General features: G+C 47.8%; 1 protein-coding gene across 1 annotated transcript; it reads right to left on the bottom strand.

The window, feature by feature from the left end:
- Positions 1–753: 753 nt before the first annotated feature.
- Positions 754–22,573, bottom strand: LOC149451872 (uncharacterized). The gene is made up of 5 exons (XM_089690033.1): positions 22,513–22,573; positions 16,762–17,361; positions 11,822–12,403; positions 6,211–6,813; positions 754–1,355 (listed from the first exon to the last, which is right to left on the bottom strand). The coding sequence occupies exons 1-5, from the start codon at positions 22,571–22,573 to the stop codon at positions 754–756; spliced, it is 2,448 nt and encodes an 815-aa protein (XP_089546159.1).
- Between the last annotated feature and the right edge of the window lie 643 nt (positions 22,574–23,216).

Here is a 23,216-nt window from a genome sequence, read left to right as displayed (position 1 = left end):
TTATCTACTCTGTGAAAACATCGATTCCTTCATTATTCGATCTACACCTATCATTATCAATCCTCGTTATGGATGGGGAGAACAAATAAATCATCATTACGTAATTCCGGAACCAACAGTTGGGGCATCTTGTTCAAACTTTTTATTAATTTCAGAAACATGAAAAAGAAACAGGTGTAGGACAGTCCATGAACATATACAGGCATACATGAACACAGAAAAACATGGTGTCCTACAGGGAAGGAGGATTATTGCATAAAAATCTTGTTACGAGGAACCATAGAAAAACATGAAGGGACAAAGAGGTACAAGGGAAGATAGGACCTGAGAGGGGGCACTGTTTCCAATGACCATTTGGGGGTTCCATATGAAGCATGAGGAGGGAGGCAAGAGTGAGCAGGAAGAAGAAAATGAAAAAGGGGGGGGGGGAGAATTAGAAGAGACTGAAAGAGAGAGTAGAGGAGTGAGAGAAAAGGCGTGTGACTTCCAGAAGAGAATAGAAAATCTCAGGACCAGGTTTTAGGACTATCATAATGCAGATTAGAGGACATCAGGGAAGGAGCAAGGAGTCATCAAAGTTTAGTGGGAGGAAACGTTCCCCCCATGGGGTCCAGATCAACAGAAACTTAGGGAGCAAATCTAAAATGATGGCCTCAACTTGAATCATTGCTCATGTGACCGTGTTTCAAACTGCCAGCATACATTAGTTGGGGCATCTTAAATACAAAGTGTAAATGATGAGCTCATTCGTTTTCACTGAAGTCTGGGCTGGACAAGAACTTCCCCTTTGATTTCATAGTATAGAGATACCCAATTAATGACATTTCCATTGTGTCTGCCAGAGATGACTTTATGGACGTCTTCTGGTGTCAGGGCATAATCCCACATGTGGATGTCACTTATTTCACCAACCAATGACTGAGAAGCATCAAACCCTCCTCCAAAAGAGTCTTGTTCCTGTCCCAGGACAATGCTGGTCTCAGCTGCAATAGAAGACCCTTTCATGGAGACTCTTCTGGGGTAGAGTTTCCCATTGACCCAAAGTTGGACCACTCCAGTGTTGGAGTCCCAGGTCACACAGATGTGCCTCCAGTCCAAAGACTCCGAGTCTGTCCTAAAATAAGTGTCTTCCTGGTTGATGTGTACAGAACAAGTGTTTGGGGGCTGTAAGTAGATGAAAAAGGCGTTGTCCTTCCCGGGAGTAGCAAGAGAGAAGGGAGTATAGGGGCGGGAAAGGTCAGTATAGGAACGTAGACAGACGCTGACTTCCTGCAATGGTCTTGTAATTTCAGGTCTTAGAATGACATGAGCTGTGCTAGTTTCTTTGGGGAAGACGAAGACTTTACTCTCCAAGCCTAGGGAAGGAACCAGACGAAACGCATTACTGCTTTAGATGCTGAACTATAAATTCATAAATTATTTACAGATACTAGAATTTTTTTTTTAAATGGATACACTGATACAGTATATCTCAGGAACATCATTATCTATTTCCATTCTGTGAATAAATACGAGGTTTGCAGATCCAGCAACGAATGTGGTTTGGCACCTTTTTGCATCATTGAAGTTGTCTAGTCAAGAATGTTATATTGAACTCCAAACGTCCTGATAATATGTTCATTAAAATGGCGTCCTAAGTTGTCGAAGTGTGTGTAACGGAACCGACCCAGACTGTACTTGAGTACTTCTCTTAGACTCCCGCTTCCCTGTCCGAACACCGACCACAGACACCACAGCCGACCATACAAGAGTAGACACCAGTCTGTCCGAACACCGACCACAGACACCACAGCTGACCATACAAGAGTAGACACCAGTCTGTCCGAACACCGACCACTGACACCACAGCTGACCATACAAGAGTAGACACCAGTCTGTCCGAACACCGACCACTGACACCACAGCCGACCATACAAGAGTAGACGACACCAGTCTGTCCGAACACCGACCACTGACACCACAGCCGACCATACAAGAGTAGACGACACCAGTCTGTCCGAACACCGACCACTGACACCACAGCCGACCATACAAGAGTAGACGACACCAGTCTGTCCGAACACCGACCACAGACACCACAGCCGACCATACAAGAGTAGACGACACCAGTCTGTCCGAACACCGACCACAGACACCACAGCTGACCATACAAGAGTAGACACCAGTCTGTCCGAACACCGACCACAGACACCACAGCTGACCATACAAGAGTAGACACCAGTCTGTCCGAACACCGACCACAGACACCACAGCTGACCATACAAGAGTAGACGACACCAGTCTGTCCGAACACCGACCACAGACACCACAGCTGACCATACAAGAGTAGACACCAGTCTGTCCGAACACCGACCACTGACACCACAGCTGACCATACAAGACTAGACGACACCAATCTGTCCGAACACCGACCACAGACACCACAGCCGACCATACAAGAGTAGACACCAGTCTGTCCGAACACCGACCACTGACACCACAGCCGACCATACAAGAGTAGACACCAGTCTGTCCGAACACCGACCACAGACACCACAGCCGACCATACAAGAGTAGACGACACCAGTCTGTCCGAACACCGACCACTGACACCACAGCTGACCATACAAGAGTAGACGACACCAGTCTGTCCGAACATCGACCACTGACACCACCGCTGACCATACAAGACTAGACGACACCAATCTGTCCGAACACCGACCACAGACACCACAGCCAACCATACAAGAGTAGACACCAGTCTGTCCGAACACCGACCACTGACACCACAGCCGACCATACAAGAGTAGACACCAGTCTGTCCGAACACCGACCACAGACACCACAGCCGACCAGACAAGAGTAGACGACACCAGTCTGTCCGAACACCGACCACTGACACCACAGCTGACCATACAAGAGTAGACGACACCAGTCTGTCCGAACATCGACCACTGACACCACCGCTGACCATACAAGACTAGACGACACCAATCTGTCCGAACACCGACCACAGACACCACAGCCGACCATACAAGAGTAGACACCAATCTGTCCGAACACCGACCACTGACACCACCGCTGACCATACAAGACTAGACGACACCAGTCTGTCCGAACACCGACCACAGACACCACAGCCGACCATACAAGAGTAGACGACACCAGTCTGTCCGAACACCGACCACAGACACCACAGCCGACCATACAAGAGTAGATGACACCAGTCTGTCCGAACACCGACCACTGACACCACAGCTGACCATACAAGAGTAGACGACACCAGTCTGTCCGAACACCGACCACAGACACCACAGCCGACCATACAAGAGTAGACACCAGTCTGTCCGAACACCGACCACAGACACCACAGCTGACCATACAAGAGTAGACGCCAGTCTCTCTGAACATGGAATGCTTCATACAATACACACTGAGACCGATCACATGATCATACAATACACACTGAGACCGATCACATGATCGTACAATACACACTGAGACCGATCACATGATCGTACAATACACACTGAGACCGATCACATGATCGTACAATACACACTGAGACCGATCACATGATCGTACAATACACACTGAGACCGATCACATGATCGTACAATACACACTGAGACCGATCACACGATCGTACAATACACACTGAGACCGATCACACGATCATACAATACACACTGAGACCGATCACACGATCATACAATACACACTGAGACCGATCACATGATTGTACAATACGCACTGAGACCGATCACATGATCATACAATACACACTGAGACCGATCACATGATCATACAATACACACTGAGACCGATCACACGATCATACAATACACACTGAGACCGATCACATGATCATACAATACACACAGCGACTGATCACATGATCGTACACTACACACTGAGACCGATCACATGATCATATGCACATGCAGCTATATACAGGAATAGACTTCACACTCTACACAGTAAGTTCATTAGGTTAACTAGCTGGGTGACCCAAACAAAAGGTGAATGGGAATCACACCTAGACAATGGTTGGATGGATTAGGATCTCACTACAGAGCAGACAATCCGGCTCCTACACTGGAGTAGACGAGAGCCCGGTGTGATCAGCTCCTTCAATTCACATGTCTAGTTCAGAATCAACAACCAGGAATAGTCTTCATATGGCTGATAAATATTACTGTCACATCTGAAGTCATTCCAGCCGCATTCTCAGCGTCCATCAGTCACCCTGTACCCCTAAGAGATGACTTGCACATAAGAGGGATATGGGGAGCTGAGACGGGTCTCCCCACCTCTGCACAGTGAGCTGGGTTTCGTGAGCCCCCCACCCAAAGTGACTCTCATGTGGGAGCCCTAACACCACCGGGTATCTAAACCAGCTGTCATATTCATTAATATATCAGTAAAAATTATATACTGTAAGTCCATTTTTTTAGTAGGCTCACTTCTGAAAGTTACCAAAAAAACATTAACCACTCGCCTACGGGGGCAATTTTTAAAAATGTTTCATACATGTTTAAATCAGCAATTTTGGCTATAAATTACTTTTTACCCCTCCACCCCACCTAACAGTATATATATTTTAAAAGCAGAGGACCTGTTCTCCCCCAATGTCACTGACACTGCCCCCCCATGTCACTGACACTGTCCTCCCTATGTCACTGACACTGCCCCCCCATGTCACTGACACTGCCCCCCATGTCACTGACACTATCCTTCCCATGTCACTGACACCCCCCCACCATGTCACTGACACCATCCCCCCATGTCACTGACACTGCCCCCCATATCACTGTCCTCCATCCCCATATCACTGTCCTCCCCCATGTCACTGACACTGCCCCACCATGTCACTGACACTACCCCCACATGTCACTGACACTGCCCCCCCATGTCACTGACACTGCCCCTCCTAAGTCACTGACACTGTGCTCCCCCAAGTCCCTGACACTGCTTTCCCCCCATGTTATTGACACTGCCCCCCCATGTCACTGACACTGTGCTCCCACATGTCACTGGCACTGCCCCCCATGTCACTGACACTGCCCCCCATGTCTCTGACACTACCCCCCATGTCACTGACACTTTGCTCCCCCAAGTCCCTGACACTGTGCTCCCCCAAGTCACTGACACTGCCTCCCCATGTCACTAACACTGTCCTCCCCCATGTCACTGACACCACCCCCCATGTCACTGACACCCCCCCCCCCATGTCACTTACACTGCCCTCCCATGTCTCTGACACTGTGCTTCTCCCCCCCATGTCACTGACACTGTGATTCTCCCCCCCCATGTCACTGACACTGTGTTCCCACCCCCCCCATGTCACTGACACTGTACTTCTCCCCTCCATGTCACTGACACTACTCCCCCATGTCACTGACACTGCGCCCCCATGTCATTGACACTGTGCTTCTCCCCCCATGTCACTGACACCGCCACCCCATGTCACTGACACTGTGCTTCTCCCCCCATGTCACTGACACCGCCACACCATGTCACTGACACTGTGCTTCTCCCCCCATGTCACTGACACCGCCACCCCATGTCACTGACACTGTCCTCTCCCCGATTCATTATGCGCCCCAATCCGCCGATCCGATCCATCTTGCAGCCCACAAAGGATCCGCTGTGGCAGTTTGCAGCCTGTGAGGGGTTAACTGTGGTAGCTCTGTCCTAAACTCGGAGAGCGGCGATCAGCTTCTTCGGCCTGAAGTCAGTGCATGTGTACTTCATACAAGGCATACATATCTTCACAGGATGCTCATTTTACCGCTACACCGGGCGGCACATAGAGGAACAGAGAAATGCACGGTCCTCTATGTGCTGTCTGTCTGTCTCTCCTATCCAGGAGTCTCTGGCCCACCAGGCGAATACATGGTGTGACCTATGGCCAGTCTGCTCCTGCCTGTCAACCTTGCAACAGAAGGAAGGCTCTCCCAGAAAACCATTGTTCCATGTCCAGCCAACCCTCCCATCCACCCTTTGTCACAGCCCTGGACATCTGAGATAACAGACTCAAGGTGGACCTCAGTTTTTGAAACCTACGCAATCCTACAGATTTATGATCATCTTTCGCTTATATTCATCATTATCGCCTCTCATTGCTGATGGGAATGGCACATAAACTCTTCTTCATTGTAATTCTGTACTGAAAGCTGGAGAATCTTATTCATGAACAAGGTGTACATAGTAAGATGACAGACTTACTTTGAGGTTTGGGCTTGACGAGAACTTCCCCTTTCATTTCACAACGTAAAGACTTCCAATTAATGATATTCCCATGGAGATCACCAGAGAGGACCTTCTGGATGTCTTCCTGAGTCAGGACATAATCCCACATGTGGACGTCACTTATTTCACCAACTAATGACTGCTTAGCATCAAACCCTCCGCCAAAGGAATCTTGGTCCTGTCCCAGAACAATACTGCTTTCAGCATCGATATAATTGCTATAACCTGATCTCATGTATCCCCTTTCGGAGGAGAGCTTTCCATTGAGCCAAAGACAGGCCCCAGCATAGTCCCAGGTCACACAAATGTGCCTCCAGTAAAAAGGCTTCCAGTTTGGTGTAAAAGCAGTCACTGCATTATTTTGGGATACCATATAGGTGTTTGGAGGCTCGAAGTAGATGTGCAAGGCATCGGGAAATCTTGGAGTAGCCATAGAGAACAAAGAATATGGGCGTGAGAGATCACTGTAGGAACGTAGACAGACGCTGGCTTTCTCCAATGGCCTTGTAATTGTAGGTCTCAGAATGACATGAGCTGTGTCGGTTTCTTTGGGGAAGACAAAGATTTTACCTTCCAAGTCTAGAAATGGAAGAAAAAAGAGAAAGCTCTTTACTGCTACAGATCAAAGCTTTTAGGTGCAGAACACAAAATTCAGAATTTATTAATGAAAGGTAGAATCTAAAAAAAAAAAAATAGATCCACTGATAAATTGTAGGAAGGCAATTATATTCCCTTTTGTTTCATGTATAAATATGTAAAACATGAAGCCAGTACTACTGCATGTGATCTGTGATTGGTCCCTAGTAATCACATGTTACCTGGGCCAATCACAGCACCCTGTACCATGTGGGCAGTTACAGCATCACAATAGTAAACAATAAGTCATGAACAGGCGCGGACTGACAGCTCATGGGGCCCCATGCAATAGGGGATCATGGGGCCCTTGTTTCCTCGCTCACACTCATACCACACACAAAAAAGCCCCACCTACACATTGCACTGCCCACATTACAGGCGTCCATGGCCGCCATCCTCCACATATTGCAGCACAGCTGCACAGAAGGGCCCATCAGCAAACCAATGCCCAATTCATGTCTGCAGCTCAGGCTCATGGAGATTCCCCCTGGCATTGCTGGGAAGCCAGCGAACACAAAGGTGGCATGCATGACATCTCATGACCTGTCAGGTCTCTGAGGAAGAGGCAAGTCCTCGAAACGCGTCAGATTTTTGGATGTCTATACTCCCTATTGCGGACTGTTACTCAGCGCGGTGCTGACCCAGCTGTTCTTTATGATGTGCCTTGACTATATTGTCGTTTGTGAGTACAACACATACTTTATTTTTTATTAAACATTTTTTATGGTAATGCACTAGGCCTGTGCGCCCTCTGTGTGTTCTTTCCTCATTCATGACCTGTCAGGTGCCTGACGTGTTCCCAACCATGCCTCCAGGATCCTCCGTGGACCTGATCATTCGGTTATTGCAGCTCAGCTGAAAAGAGGGGGCATTTATATATCTACCCCAACATAGCCTGTATGGAAGTTCCTGACCTCTTTAGAAGCTATTGGGCATGAGAGAGAGGGGGAGGGGGGGAGAAGGGGGTAAAAGATAGAGAGGGTGAGAGAAATAGGGGGTGAGAGGGGGGATAGAGAGAGAAAAGGATAAAAGAGAGAGGGGGTGAGAGGGAGGGGGGTAAATTAGAAAGGGGTGGGAGATGAGACAGAGAGGTTGGGGTGAGAGAGAGGGGGTGAAATAAAGAGGTGGGTGAGAGAGAAAGGATGGTGAAACAAAGAGGGGGTGAGATAGAAGGGGGGGGGGTAAAAAAGAGAAGGGATGATAGAGGTAGTGAGGAGAATGAGAGAAAGAGAGGGGGTGGGAGATGAGATAAAGAGTGCATGAGAGAGAGAGGTGGGGGTGAGAAAGAGAGGGGGGTGAATGAAAGAAGGGGGTCGGAGTGGGGGTGAGGGGGTTGACAGAAAGAGGGCATGAGAGAGAGAGAGAGAGAGAGGTGGGGGTGAGAGAGAGGGGGGTGAGAGAGAGGGGTGAGATAGACGGGGGTGAAATAGAGAGGGGGTGAGGGGGGTGAGAGAGAGGTGGGGGTGAGAGAGTGGGATGAGAGAGAGGGGTGAGATAGAGGGGGGTGAAAGAGAGAGGGGGTGAGAGAGAGGTGGTGGTGTGCGAGTGGGATGAAAGACGTGTGAAATAGAGGGGGTGAAAGAGAGAGGGGATGAGGGGGGTGAGAGAGAGGTGGGGTGAGAGAGTGAGAGGAGAGAGAGGGGTGAGATAGAGGGGGGTAAAAGAGAGAAGGGGTGAGGGGGGTGAGAGAGAGGTTGGGTGAGAGAGTGAGATGAGAGAGAGGGGTGAGATAGAGGGGGGTGAAAGAGAGAAGGGGTGAGGGGTGTGAGAGAGAGGTGGGGGTGAGAGAGTGGGATGATAGAGAGGGGTAAGATGGGGGGGTGAAAAAGAGAGGGGGTGAGGGGGGTGAGAGAGAGATGTGGGTGAGGGGAGGGAGATAATGGTGGGGGTAGGGGTGAAAGAGAGGGGATTCAGAGAGAGGGGGGGGGTGAGACTCTCCCTCCCCCTCCTCACTTTCCTCCAGCTCCTTGCCACTCAGCTGCTTCCTGCACACCCTGTCCGGGCACACAGCCGGCTCTTCCATCCCCACTGGGGGCACAGACAGCACAGCTTGAGGAGATGGAAGGGGGGACATGAGTGGGTTTCTGCCGGGAACTCTTCCCAGCATGTGCTGCGTGTGTGCCCGGACCGATTTGTGTACAGACCCCGCTATCGGCAGGATGGAGGATTACTCACACACCATTGGCTCCTTCTCTCCGGTCTCTTCCCTTACCCTGGGCTCCTGGTCAGCTTCCTCTGTAGTGGTCTGCCTAGATTATCGTCGGTAATGTGATTGCTTATGAAAGATACCAGGGGCATCTCATGGGGCCCCCTTCTGACCCAGGTCCCTCGGGCAGTGCCCGAATGGTCAGTCCACCCCTGGTCATGAATGAAAGCTGAAAGTGATCATGTAATGTGATCATGTCATGTGATCAAGTGATCATGGAACAAGCAATCACAGTGTAAAACAAAAAATATTCCTGACCACCCCTCCCCCAGAGTAGCACAGTCGCACTATGGAAACACTGGACTAGTCTGATGACAGTATGTTAAAAAAAAAAAAAAGGAAATTGAAAAAAATCAAATGATAATACTACTAATAATAAATGATTTATTTATTTTACACACTGTCATCAGTTCGTATCCCTGATCACCGCCACACCAGTCATATGATGATGCTGTACTGCACTGGTGACAGGATGTTAAAAAAAAAAGAAAAAAAAATATTCCTGAATTTTCCAAAAAATTGTGACAAAAACTATTTGCTTTGTCTCTTGGTAAATACCTTGAACTGTCTACTTTCCAAAAGGGAGTCATTTGTGGGGAATTCGTACTGTCCTGACATTCCAAGGCCTCGAGAAATGAAATACATCAGGATTGATCCATTTTCAAATTTATATCCCTTAGTTTGTAAACTCTCTAAACTCTCACACAGAATACACAACGAACACTGATTTGGGTTGTTCTCGCTGAAGAAATGTAGCAGAATACATTTTGGCCTAAATTTATGGAGAAAGGTTGTAACATTTTATAACAGAAACTAATAGAAAAACGTGATTAAAAAAAGTCCTTTTTTCATTTATATAGCAGAAAATAAAAAAGAAAACAGTGGTGATCAAACACCACCAAAAGAAAGCTCTATTTGTGCAAAAAAATTTTTTATAAATGTAATTTGAGTAGAGACCGAGCAATTGCCAGCCAAAGTAGTGCAGGGTGTGATGACAACACTGCTAATGCTTCACCCTACGTGTTTCGTCCACAGAGGGATGGTAAACTTATAACCGGAGCATCTGAATTGAGTCAAGCTGCCAGTCTGATCTGATCTGATCTATCTGAACCTTACCCCTATTTATGGTTCAGTATAAAGTGTTCACTTTAAAAAAAAATGTAAACAGATTATGAAATCACAAGAAAGTGTTTTTTTATCATTAGGAATCTCGTTCACCATTTTCCGTTGATCTGGTTACGTCATGAGAACGTTGGTTCTTTGTTGGGTGATATTTCACTTATAATCACCACCTCTCGTTATTCATGGGCGTGACAAATATATTATTATAATACAGGATTTATGGCACCAACAGTTTGCTCAGTGCTTTACAATATAAGGGGGGCGGTACAATTACAATACATTTCAGTACAGAAGGAATATTAAGGCCCGGATCACGGAGCTTACAATCTAAAGGAAGGGGGAGGGGATACAAAAGGTGATAGCTGCGGGGATGATCTGGTGGAGGTCATTCAAGTACAGTTCTTAGGTGGAGGTGGGGTCGGCTTCCCTGAATAAGTGAGTTTTCAAAGATCGTCTAAAGGCAGACAGGGTGGGGGCTGACCAGACATACTGCGGTAGGGAGTTCCAGAGGATGGGAGAGGCTCTGGAGAAGTCCTGGAGGTGAGCGTGGGAGGAGGTGATGAGGGGGCTAGAGAGGAGGATATCATGGGAGGAATGGAGTGGGCGATTTGGGTGGTATCTGTAGATGAGGTTGGAGATGTAGCTAGGGGCAGTGTTGTGGATGGCTCTGTATGCTGTGGTTAGTATTTTGAATTTTATACGTTGGGTTAGTGGAAGCCAGTGGAGGGATTGGCAGAGGGGTGGAGGACACTGATTGGAGGCCAGTGGAGGGGTTGGCAGAGAGGGGTGGAGGACACTGAGTGGAGGCCAATGGAGGTATTGGCAGAGGGGGGTGGAGGACACTGAGTGGAGGCCAGTGGAAGGATTGGCAGAGAGGGGTGGAGGACACTGAGTGGAGGCCAATGGAGGTATTGGCAGAGGGGGGTGGAGGACACTGAGTGGAGGCCAGTGGAAGGATTGATTGGTAAGGTGTATGAGTCTAGCAGCAGCATTCATAATAGACTGAAGGGGGTGTAGCCTGTGTAATGGTAGACCAGTGAGGAGGGAGTTGCAGTAATGGAGGCAGGATATATCCAAGGCGTGGATAAGTTGTTTTGTGGTGTCATTGGTCAGGAAGGGCGGATTTTGGAAATGTTCCGGAGGTTGAGGCAGCAGGATTTAGCCAGTGAGTTGATGTGGGGCCCAAAGGAGAGGTCAGAGTCTAGGATTACGCCTAGCACCCTGGCATGAGGGGAAGGACCAATGGTTGTGCTGTTGATCTTAATGGTAAAGTCATGAGTGAGGGATCGGGGGGGAGGAAATGTTACAGCTCAGTTTTGGAAAGATTGAGTTTAAGGTAGTGATGTGACATGTGTGATATGTGAGGAGATTGAGGGGGTGAGCTGGGGAGTGGAGAGATAGATCTGGGTGTCATCAGCATAGAAGTGGTAATGGAAGCCATGGGAGGTTATCAATTGGCCCAGGGAGGTGGTGTAGAGAGAGAAAAGGAGGGGTGCAAGGACAGAGCCTTGGGGTACCCCAACGGAAAGAGGGAGATATCATTGTTTTCAATGTAATTATATGCTAACAGTTGGAGAATCTTATTGATTATAAAAGGTGTATACAGACAGATGACAGACTTACTCTGGTGTTTAAGCTGGACAAGAACGTCCCCTTTGATTTCATACTGTAGAGATAGCCAGTCAATGACATTTCCATGGAGATCACCAGAGATGACCTTCTTGATGTCTTCTGGAGTCAGGACATAATCCCACATGTGGACGTCACCTATTTCACCAACCAATGACTGAGAGGCATCACAATTGTCTTTTTCCCATCCCAGAACAATGCTGGTTTCAGCTGCGATAGAGGACCCCTTACTGGAGACTCCTTCCGGGTAGAGTTTCTCATCAACCCAAAGTTGGACCTCTCCAGTGTCGGAGTCCCAGGTCACACAGATGTGTCTCAAAGACTCTGACTCTGTCTTAAAGCTAGTGACTTCCTGGTGGATATATACAGAACAAGTGTCTGGAGGCTGAATGCTGATCAGAAAGGCCTTTTCCTTCCCGGGAGTAGCAAGAGAGAAGACCGTATAGGAGCGTGAAAGATCTGAATAGGAGCGTAGACAGACGCTGACTTCCTGCAATGGCTTTGTGATTGTAGGTCTTAGAATGACATGAGATGTGTTGGCTTCATGGGGGAAGACGAAGACTTTGCCCTCCATGTCTGGGGAAGAAAACAGACAAAAGATCATTAGTGCTACATGTCAAAGCTTTAGATACCGAACAATAAACTCCGAAGGTATTAGTAGAATTTAGAATGAAGAACAATTAGATCCGCTCATATGTAGCTCTACCCCCTTGGGAGTTGCTGAATTATTTTCGGGCTCCTTGTTGCTCTGGACCCCTCTCTGAAAGCCAAACCCCTGCTGACACCACAGTACACTCCTAATGATTCACCACCAGAAAGTAAACTCACACACTGATTGGAGTAAACTGGTAAGAGGTTCATAGCAACGTTCGATGTGGCTCGGTTCCACATCATCAACAGAATTGGCATGTGCAGAGTCAGGTGTTACTTGTGTCAGTTTTAACCGCTTCCCCACCACCCTATAGCAGAACTACTGCTACAGGGCAGCAGGACTGCACAAAATCACAACTATATACATGATTTTGCATTTCTAGGTGGGGGTGCCACCCTATTCCCACCACCATTGGCAGCTACAGCTGTTGATCACTGGGTCCCGGCTAGAGAATTCCCCTCCGGCACCCAGAAATCACAGAGGAACACTGACAGGGGAGAGGTCTGTATGTAAACAACACAGGTCTCTCTTGTCAGCAATAGCATGCTGCTTTGTATTGCTCTGCATAGCACAGCAATACAAAGCAGTGTGTGCACACAGTAAAACAGCACACAGTTAACCCTTTGATCACCCCAGATGTTAACCCCTTCCTGCCCAGTGCTATTAGTACAGTGTCAGTGCTTTTTTTTAGGCCTGATCACTGGTATTGGTGTCATTGGGATGTCAGTGACAGTTAGTTAGTGGCAGTTAGTGTCAGGATGCGCTGATCGCCGCCATTACTAGTATTAAAAAAAAAATTCCAGTATATATGCCGCCATTTGTAGAAACAATAACTTTCCAATCGAACCAATTAATTTACACATAGTGAGATTTCTTTGTTAGCAAAGACATGTAGAAGAATACATTTTGGCCTAAATTTATGATGAAATTAGATTTGTTTAAGTTTTTTACTGGAAATGTTTTATAGCAAAAAGTCAAAAATATATATTTTTTATTCAAAATTGTCGGCCGTTTTTGTTTATAGTGCAAAAAAATAAAAAACCTCAGAGGCGATTAAATACCACCGAAAGAAAGCGCTACTCGTGCGAAACAAAGGACGTACATTTCATTTGGGTTCAGCGTTGCATGACCGTGCAATTTTTTAGTTAAAGTAACGCAGCGCCGTATCGCAAAAAATGGCCTGGTCAGGAAGGGGGGGGGGGGGGGAATCCTCTGGAGGGCGAGGGCTTTTCTAAATATCTGGTTTAGATCCAGAAACGAATGTGCATCGGCAGCTTACATTTTCTGTCTTCCCAGATAAAGGGAGTGACTTCTCTCCACGTCTTCTGTTCATATTTTAATAAAATCAGAGGTCTCCGTTCCAGAAGTATAGGAGTCCTAAGATTATCCGGTATAAAAACTGACTTCCACATTCCTGAGTGTGTAGCCAGGTGCTGGCTGTCTGGTCACCCCCCCCACACACACGCCCCACCCCCATTGCACAGAATGCAGACGCAGCAATGTGTGATAAACGCTTCTTCTGCCATCGCTTATTCTACCCCCTCCCTCCATTGCAGAAGATGCTCAACCTAGCAGCAATGGGAGGAGGACACAGTAGCTGCAATGCACACTGGGATGTGTAGGTTGGCTGCAAGAACTACATATCCCAATAGACTCCATGCCACAAGGAGGAGTCCGAGAGGATCTTTGCTGCACTGTCCGGGAAATTTCAGGGATTTTGGCACCCAAGAGCTGGAGGAGAGAGGACCTCTGCCTCACAAGAGGACCTGTCTGGAGGAAACCTGACCCTGCAACACCTGTTTCAGCACAGCATCAGCAGCATCCACGCCAATGCTACAAGGAGGTTGGAGCATTCATCCACCACCTGCTCACACCACTGTTTGCTGGAGGCTCCAGGGAGAGATCGAGGGGGCCCCTTCCACCACAGACACCTACAACTGTGGCTTTTGGACTAGTGAGAGGGCCATAAGCCCATTTCTGACTTTGCTAAAAGAAACTGATTTGACGCCAAGTGCGCCCAGCTCATATCGTATTTATGCCAGACCTATAGTGCACCCCTTCCAACTCTATACCACCACTACACTGACCGAACTGTCACTGCATCTGACTCACCTTTACCCGGTGCCTGTCCCATATCTACACTGCATCCGTGCAAAGACTATACCTCCTCTATATGTTAGCTCAGGGGTAGGCAACCTGTGGCTCTCTAGCTGTTGTGGAACTACATTTCCCATGAGGCATTGCAAAGATTACAAAACTGACAGTTACAGCTATGACTTGCAGAGGCATGATGGAACTTGTAGTCCTGCGGCTCTCAGGTTGCCTACCCCTGTGTTAGCTGCATGCAAGTTCACCATAACTGTGGTTGAATGCACCAACGCTTCTTAAAGGGCCCCAACAATAGCTGGAAAAGAAACATCTTAAAGCAGAGCTCCAGTAAAATTTTGAAACAATAAAAGTCAGCAACTACAAAAACTGTAGCTGCTGACGTCTAAAATACAGCCACTCACCTGTCCCTCGAAAATGATAAAATCACATGAAAGAACTTTTATATTACCCCTCAGAAGATTCTCATAATTAGGTTCTTGTTTATAATTTTCGGTTGCTCTAGTTACTCCATGAAAACATTGATTTCTTGTGGTGTGGTTTTTCACTTATAATTGTCATTGCTACCTCTCATTGTTGATGTGCATGCCAAAAATTCACCAATTTTATTCTGTACTGAATGTAGGAGGATCTTTAACGTACACTATATTGCCAAAAGTATTGGGCCCGCCCTCCAAATCATTGGATTGAGGTGTTCCAATCCCCTCCATGGACACGGGTGTATACAATCAAGCCCCTAGGCATGCAGACGGCTTCTACAAACATTGGTGAAAGAATGGGTCGCTCTCAGGAGCTCAGTGACTCCAAGCGTGGTCCCGTGATAGGTGGCCACCTGGGCAATAAATCCATCCATGACATTTCCTGGCTACTAAATATTCCACGCTCAACTGTTAGTGGGAATATAACAAAGTGGAAGCAACTGGGAACAACAGCCACTCAGCCACCAAGTGGTAGGCCACGTCACATGACAGGGCGGGGTCAGCGCATGCTGAAGCGCACAGTGCGTAGAAGTCACCAACTGTCTGCAGAGTCAATAGCTAAAGACCTCCAAACTTGGTGTGGCCTTCAGATGAGCCCAACAACAGTGCGTAGAGAGCTTCATGGAATGGGTTTCCATGGCCGAGCAGCTGCATCCAAGCCTTCCATCACCTAGTTCAATGCAAAGCGTCAGGTGCTGTGGTGTAAAGCACGCCGCCACTGGACTCTAGAGCAGTGGAGACGTGTTCTCTGGAGTGATCAATCATGCTTCTCTGTCTGGCAATCCGATGAACATGTCTGGGTTTGGTGGTTGCCAGGAGAACAGTTCTTGCCGGACTGCATTGTGCCAAGTGTAAAGTCTGTCTGGGGGATTATGGTGTGGGGTTGTTTTTCAGGGGTTGGGCTTGGCCCCCTATTTCCAGTGAAGGGAACTCTTAAGGTGACATTTTGGACAATTTCATGCTCCCAACTTTGTGGGAGGAGTTTGGGGATGGCCAGTTCCTGTTCCAACATGACTGCGCACCAGTGCACAAAGCAAGGTCCATAAAGACATGGAGGAGCCAGTTTGGGGTGGAGGAACTTGACTGGCTTGCACAGAGTCCTGACCTCAACCCCATAGAGCACTTTTGGGATGAATTAGAGTGGAGACTGCGAGCCAGGCCTCCTCCCCCGACATCAGTGCCTGACCTGACAAATGTGCTTCTGGAAGAATGGTCCAACCTTCCCATAGACACCCTCCTAAACCTTGTGGACGGCCTTCCCAGAAGAGTTGAAGCTGTTATAGCTGCAAAGGGCGGGGCCAACTCAATATTGAACCCTACGGACTAAGACTGGGGCCATTAAAGGTCATGTGTGTGGAAAGGGTGGGGCCAACTCAATATTGAACCCTACGGACTAAGACTGGGGGGCCATTAAAGTTCATGTGTGTGGAAAGGCAGGCCGCCCAATACTTTTGGCAATATGGTATAGGTGTGTGCAGCCTATTGCATTAGTGTGTTCACCACAAAGCTCTAACACACACGTGTGTGTATACATATGTATGGCACATTGATCTCGCTGTTGGAACACTGAAAGAGAAGTGCGCAATCACTTCTCTTATGGCAGAGCTGGTAATAGGGAGATCTTTCCAATTTCCCTGCTGACACCCTGTGCGCACGCCTGTGGAACTTAATAATTAAAGTATAGATGACAGACTTACACAAATTTGTAGGCTGCAGAAGAACGTCCCCTTTCATTTCATAGACTAGAGACTTCCAATTAATGACATTTCCATGGAGATCACCAGAGAGGACCTTCTGGATGTCTTGCTGGGTCAGGACATAATCCCACATATGGACGTCACTTATTTCACCAACCAATGACCGAGAAGCATCAAACCCTCCACCATAAGAACCCTGTTCCTGCCCCAGAACAACGCTGGTTTCTGTTGCAATAGAAATACCTCTCATGTTAAATATTTTGGTGGAGATCTTCTCATTGGACCAAAGATGGACCACCCCAGTTTCCAAGGCCCAGGTCACACAGGTATGGCTCCAGTCTGGAGGCTCTGAGTCCCTCTTTAAAACACTGCTTGCATGGCCTATGTATACCATATAGTTGGTGGGAGCCTGGAACCTGATTAGAAAAGCATCTTTGTATGTTGGAGTAGCTAAAGAGAATAGAGGATACCAGCGTGAAAGTTCACTGAAGGTACGTAGACAGACGCTGACTTGCTGCAATGGTCTTGTAATTGTAGGTCTTAGGATGACATGAGCTGTGTCGGTTTCTTTGGGGAAAACAAACATTTTACCCTCCAAGTCTAGAAAAAAAGAAAAAACAGAAAAAAACTCATTATGGATACTTATCAAAGCTTTAGATAATGAATGATAAACTCAGAATTGATTTACAGATGATAGAACCCGACATAAGATACACTCGGGAAGATCGTTATATTTCTTTCTTTTTTGCGCACAGACGTGTCGTTTTCAGATCCAGTATGGTGTATGAAGAAAAAAAAAAACAGCTTACTGTACATTGCCCATCTTCTCATTTAACAATACTACTAATAATACACAAAATAATAATAAAAATAATAATCATTATTATTATCTCCAAAAGTTCCTCTAAAATTGTAACCACTTGTGGAGCGCCCGCCCTCAATGTACTGCGGACAGCGGCCTGTACAGGCAGAGAGACATACCCTACATTGCTGCCTACTTCCAGGTTGATGTAGCACACATGTGTGCCCCCCCAACACCCGCTATGATTGGGCACAGCAGGAGTCAGTCACCCATGATTCATGGCTGGTACCTGGTGATTGGCTGTGGGCAATCATAGCCCAGAGCCCTGTACTGACAATCAACACAGAGGGAACAATCTCTTTGTTTCTTATCTCTGCAAAGTAGGGATAAGAAACAAAGAGATCTGTAGTAAAAAAAAAAGCACACACATTACACAGACTTAGGCACACATTTAACCCCTTGATCACCCTACACATGGTGAAGACAACTTGCTAAAGTTCAAACCGGGGAAGAAAGGGGATTTAAGTGACTTTGAACGTGGCAAGGTTGTTGGTTCCAGACTGGCTGGTCTGAGTACTTCAAAAACTGCTGATCTCCTGGGATTTTCCGACACAACCATCTCTAGGGTTTACAGAGATTGGCTCCAAAAAGAGAAAATCTCCAGTGAGCGACAGTTGTGTGGAGGAAAATGCCTTGTTGTTGTCAGAGGTCAGAGGAGAATGGGCAGACAATTTGGAGATGATAGAAAGGCAACAGTAACTCCAATAAGCACTCGTTACAACCAAGGTATGCAGAATCCCATCTCTGAATGCACAACACGCACAGGTTCACCAAAATTGGACAATAGAAGATTGGAAAAACATTGCCTGGTCTGAGGAGTCTGGATTTCAGCTGTGACATTCAAATGGTAGGGTCAGAATTTGGCGTAAACAACATGAAAGCATGGATCCATCCTACCTTGGTGGTGGTGTCATGGTGGGCCCCTTAGTACCAACTGAGCATTGTTTAAATGCCATGGCCTACCCGAGTATTGTTGCTGACCATGTCCATCCCCTTATGCCTCCAGTGTCCCCATCTTCTGATGGCTCCTTCCAGCAGGATAATGCACCATGTCACAAAGCTCAAATCATCTCCAACATGACGATGAGGTCTCTGTAGTCCAATAGCCTCCACAGTCCCCACATCTCCATCCAATAGACCACCTTTGGGATGTGGTGGAACGGGAGATTCCCATCATGGATGTGCAGCCGACAAATCTGCAGCAGCTGCGTGATGCTATCATGTCAATATGGAGCAAATCTCTGAGGAATGTTTCCAACACCTTGTGGAATCTATTTCACCAAGAATGAAGACCAAAGGGGGTCCAACCTGGAACTAGCAGGGTGGACCTAATAAAGTGGCCGGTGAAGGTATATACAATTAGCTTAACGCCCTTTCAAAAATGTTTAATTCTAAGGCAGTCCTGCCTGATATGCAGGAGGATCCCAGGCGTTGGGATCTGTCAGTGTGGGGGTGAGTTTAGCCCATCTTTGGGGGATCATATACCACCGCATTAATAATATACAGCTAGATTCCATGGCTGTGGTGTCAATAGAGCAAAAAAAAAAATTCCAAACTTTAGGCTGTCCCCAGAAAGGCAATAGAGGGGAAATCTTCCAATGCAGTGTAGCGCCCCTCCAGTTATCCAGTGGGAGCTAGCTAGGGTTTTTTTAAAGTTAGAAGCTGGATAGCAGCCTGGGATGAGTCAGTCAGGTAACCTGAGGTCAGGGCTGAGACTCTGCAGGTCAGTTCTCTGATATCTTCCCCTGCTCTAGAAGCTTGAGAAGTTTCAAAAAAGCATTGGGTGGGGATGAGGAGGTGCAGATCTGCATACTTAAGGGATCTTGACCAACTTACCTGCTGTGTGCAGTGGTTTTGCACAGAGCAGCCCATATCCTCCTCTTCTTGAGTCCCCCGCGCTTCTGGCCCCTCCCTCCTGTCGGGTACCCCCATAGCAAGTAGCTTGCTATGGGGGCACCTGCTGCTCTATGTGCCCATTCATACACAGAGTCATGGCCCAGCCCCGCCCCCTCTCTCTTCTCACTGGCTCACTAGCTGTGATCGACAGCGATGGGAGCATATGGCTCCCGCTTCAGTCTCAGCCAATGAGAAGAGGAAGTCCCAGGATAGCTGAGACTCCAGTGCACATCACTGGATCAAGAGGGGGCTTAGGTGAATATAAGGGGGGCTGGGGGGGGGCTCCTACACAGAGAAGGTTTTTTTTTACCTTCATGCATAGAATGCATGAAGGTAAAAAACTTGAGCCTTTATAACCACTTTAAATATGAGAGAGCCTGACTAGGAAGTGGTCATTGTCGGGTGAAAGATGGACTGGGAGGAAGACTGGTGTGTGGAGCCTGGGAGGACACCCAAGGAGGAAGGAGATGGCAAGAAGGATCTCTCAGCCTCACCGTCCCCTGACAGAGGCCCACCTTTGTAGCAGGTAAGGAGCCAGCCCAGCAGAAGGCCTGAAGGCAGCCACCAACCCACAAGCCCACAGGAGAGGACTGAATGAGTAAACCTATACCCCCTGAGCCAAAAAAGGGGAGAGGGCAGTCAGGTGGAGAACCCAGCTAGCACCTCATCTGGGACTGTTTCATTAAAGTGGCAGTTTCTGGGTCCCCCCGCCCAGGGATTCCCTTAGGCAGCTGGGTGAAGATGAGGATTCATCTGAGATGGTACATCAGGAGGGCTGGAGAGCTCTTCAAGAAGAGACTTTGTTGTCTATGAACTTATACATAGTTGCTAAGGAGTTTGTCCTCAATTCACAGCTTCCCTCACACCCCTCAACCCCATCCAAGTTCAATAGACCTTAATATAACCAAAAAACAAACTCAGGGACTGTTTGCTGTCTCCAGTGTGCAAGGTATGCGGAAAATGCATGTTGCCTGGCTGTGAAAAACTATAGGGAGACCCAAAACTCAGTGGCCCCTAAGGGGGTAGTGTTACAAGAGATACTAATTATGGTGACCTGGGGGTCCCTAAGGGATTCCATTAATTTCCAGGGATTTTCTTTCACTTTCTGTTTTGGCTTCGGGACAAGAAGTGAAGGTAAATCTCCAGCCATGGGACAGAATGTTTTGTCTATAGTTCTGCTATAACAAGCAGCCTCCCTTTGTGCAGATGAATTCAGGTCATGGCTCAGACCTCACCCAGCCCCCGGCTCTCCTATGGAACCCAGAGATCTAAGGGCTGTAATTCAGTGAGCAGAGCATCCAATAGGAGGGGAGGGGCCAAGCCATCCAAAGCAGTGTGCCTGAGCTGACAGGGAGGAGAACTGTTAGTGAAATAAACAGTTCTTCTCCCCCATGGAAATCCTCAGTAATCACCAGGCACCGGTGACTAATCACCAGCCGGGACCCGGTGATTGACAGCCGTGGCCATGAAATGCAAAGACTATAGGAGATTTTGCGCACCCGTGCCGCCCTGTAGCAGTATTTCAGGAATCAGTTCAAATTGAGCATGCCTGTGCAATCACGGCAAACAATGTGAATTTTACTATCCATAGACAACCCTTTAAAAGCCTTTACTGGTGACCACTTTAGGTGACAGAGGAGGTCTAGTGTTGCAATTACTGTCCATGATCTGACGATTGCGGCAATACCTCACATGTGTGGGATGATCGCTGTTTGCGTGCATGCAGGACCAACGTGTGCATTCACCTTTGCGCATAAGCACAGGGGACAGGGCACTTTTTTTTTCTTAATTATTTATTTTTACTTTTAAACTGTCACTTTAATTTTTTTTTAATGTTGGATCACTTTTATTGTTGTCACTGTCACAAGGAATGTAAACATCCCCCGTGACAACCACTTGCCTGAGACAGGGAGATATCTGGGGTCAGTAAGAACACCTGTCAGGGTCTTGTCCACGGCAGAGGTTCTGGAAGATATTGCATTTCTGCCAGTACTCTGCATGGCCGCAGAAGGACACATCAGCCTCAGTTTGGTGCCAGACAGCCTTTATAAGGAGGCTCATCACTTCCTCAAGTTGCTGGATGATCTCTAGCTCTCCGTGCCCTGTTCCTGGTTCCTGTGACTTTGACACGTGATTTCCTGTTACTGACTCGGCTTGCTCCTGGACCCGTCTACTCTGCTTTACCCCTGATCTGACCTCGGCTTGGCTTACGGATACTCTCTCTCTCTCGCTCCTCTGTGTATGACCTCGGCTATCCCATCTGACTACGTCTGCTCTGATTCCCACCTGGTACCTGACCTTGGCTTGAACCGACTACCCAGTAAACATCTAAATCCCGGAAGGGCTTGTATACCATGCACAGGCGCCTCCTGTCTGCAGACCTATCTCCGTGCGCCAGCTGTGCTTCTGACTGGACCACCAACCAGCACTCCTACAGGCAACCTGTGCAACTTTGGGCCTGACTCCCGCTGTCCCACTCTCAGGGGAGTCCGGGACTTAGCCGCAAGGGAAGCCCTCTCTCCATTGGCCTCCATCACCAGGTACGTGATAACCCCAAATCCCCCCACTGTACTTAAACGCATTCAAAACACCAAGACCGGTGATTTCAAATGCTTTTGATTTTTTAAAAAATGGCGCCATTTACACATTGCGATGTGATGTCATCTGGGTTACTATATCATAGAGCCCAACAAAACCAATCTGGTCTTTGCTGGGATCTGTGATCAGCACTGGCTGGTTGATCGGGACTCCCGGTGGGAAGAAGGCGGCTGCTAGGATTGCTTTTAAAAGAGAGCCGACCGCTGGCTCTAGAAAACGGTAGCGGGATGATGCCTACAGCTGCGGGTATCATCCCAGTATAACTACTTGGGCTAATACCGGTACATCCCTGGTTGGCAAAGTAGGTAAAAAAAGGAGAAATTGGAAAGCAGAGGAGCATTTGAATAGCAGAGAAGATTGGATATTATACCTGACTGATAGGTCCTGCCACTTACCTTCCTGTGCCAGCGATGCGGGGACCACCAACAGCAACACCACCAGCACCCTCAGCTCCATCTCCCTGAGAACATACAAACATGAAAAAAATAATTCATCTCTGCTCAGCATTTTTTAAGTATAAACAGACATAAAATTTTACGGCCAAAGGCATCTGGACACCATCTTCCTTTAGTGGCCTCATAAGTCACCACTAGAGATGAACTGAAGGTTCGGTCTAAACACAAGGCCCCAACAGGTCATGTTCCATTGCTTTCCTCACACCCAATGACAGGTCCGTCTGAGGGCAGCTGATATATACAAATGGGTGTGGCTGACAGGGTGACAACATTGACCATATATAGACATGAGACTGTTTGGTCATTAATGACACGGGATACTAGTAACGTCATTGACCAAATATGGTCATGTCCAAATATAGTCAATGGCATAACTGGAGAGATCCAGACCCCTTGGTTATAACCCCTGTCATCCTCCGGACCAGGGGTGGGCTGACCATTTGGAAACTCGGGCACTGCTCGAGGGCCTGGGGTCAGTAGGGGGCCCCATGAGATGCCCCTAGTACCTTTTTCATAGGCCTTTTTGAGTTTGGGCAAGGACACAGGGGCCCCATGATCCCCTATTGCCCGGGGGCCCCATGAGTTGTCAGTCCGCCCCTGCTCTGGACCCATCATTCTTGTTCCGTCGCTTCTTTCAGGCTGAA

The sequence above is a fragment of the Staurois parvus genome, unplaced genomic scaffold (genome assembly GCF_062004578.1).
Source record: "Staurois parvus isolate SC_StPar_1 unplaced genomic scaffold, SC_StPar_1.0 ptg000512l, whole genome shotgun sequence".
Lineage (NCBI taxonomy): Eukaryota > Metazoa > Chordata > Amphibia > Anura > Ranidae > Staurois > Staurois parvus.
The sequence above is the reverse complement of the archived record's forward strand: the minus strand, read 5'-3'. Positions and strand labels throughout refer to the sequence as shown.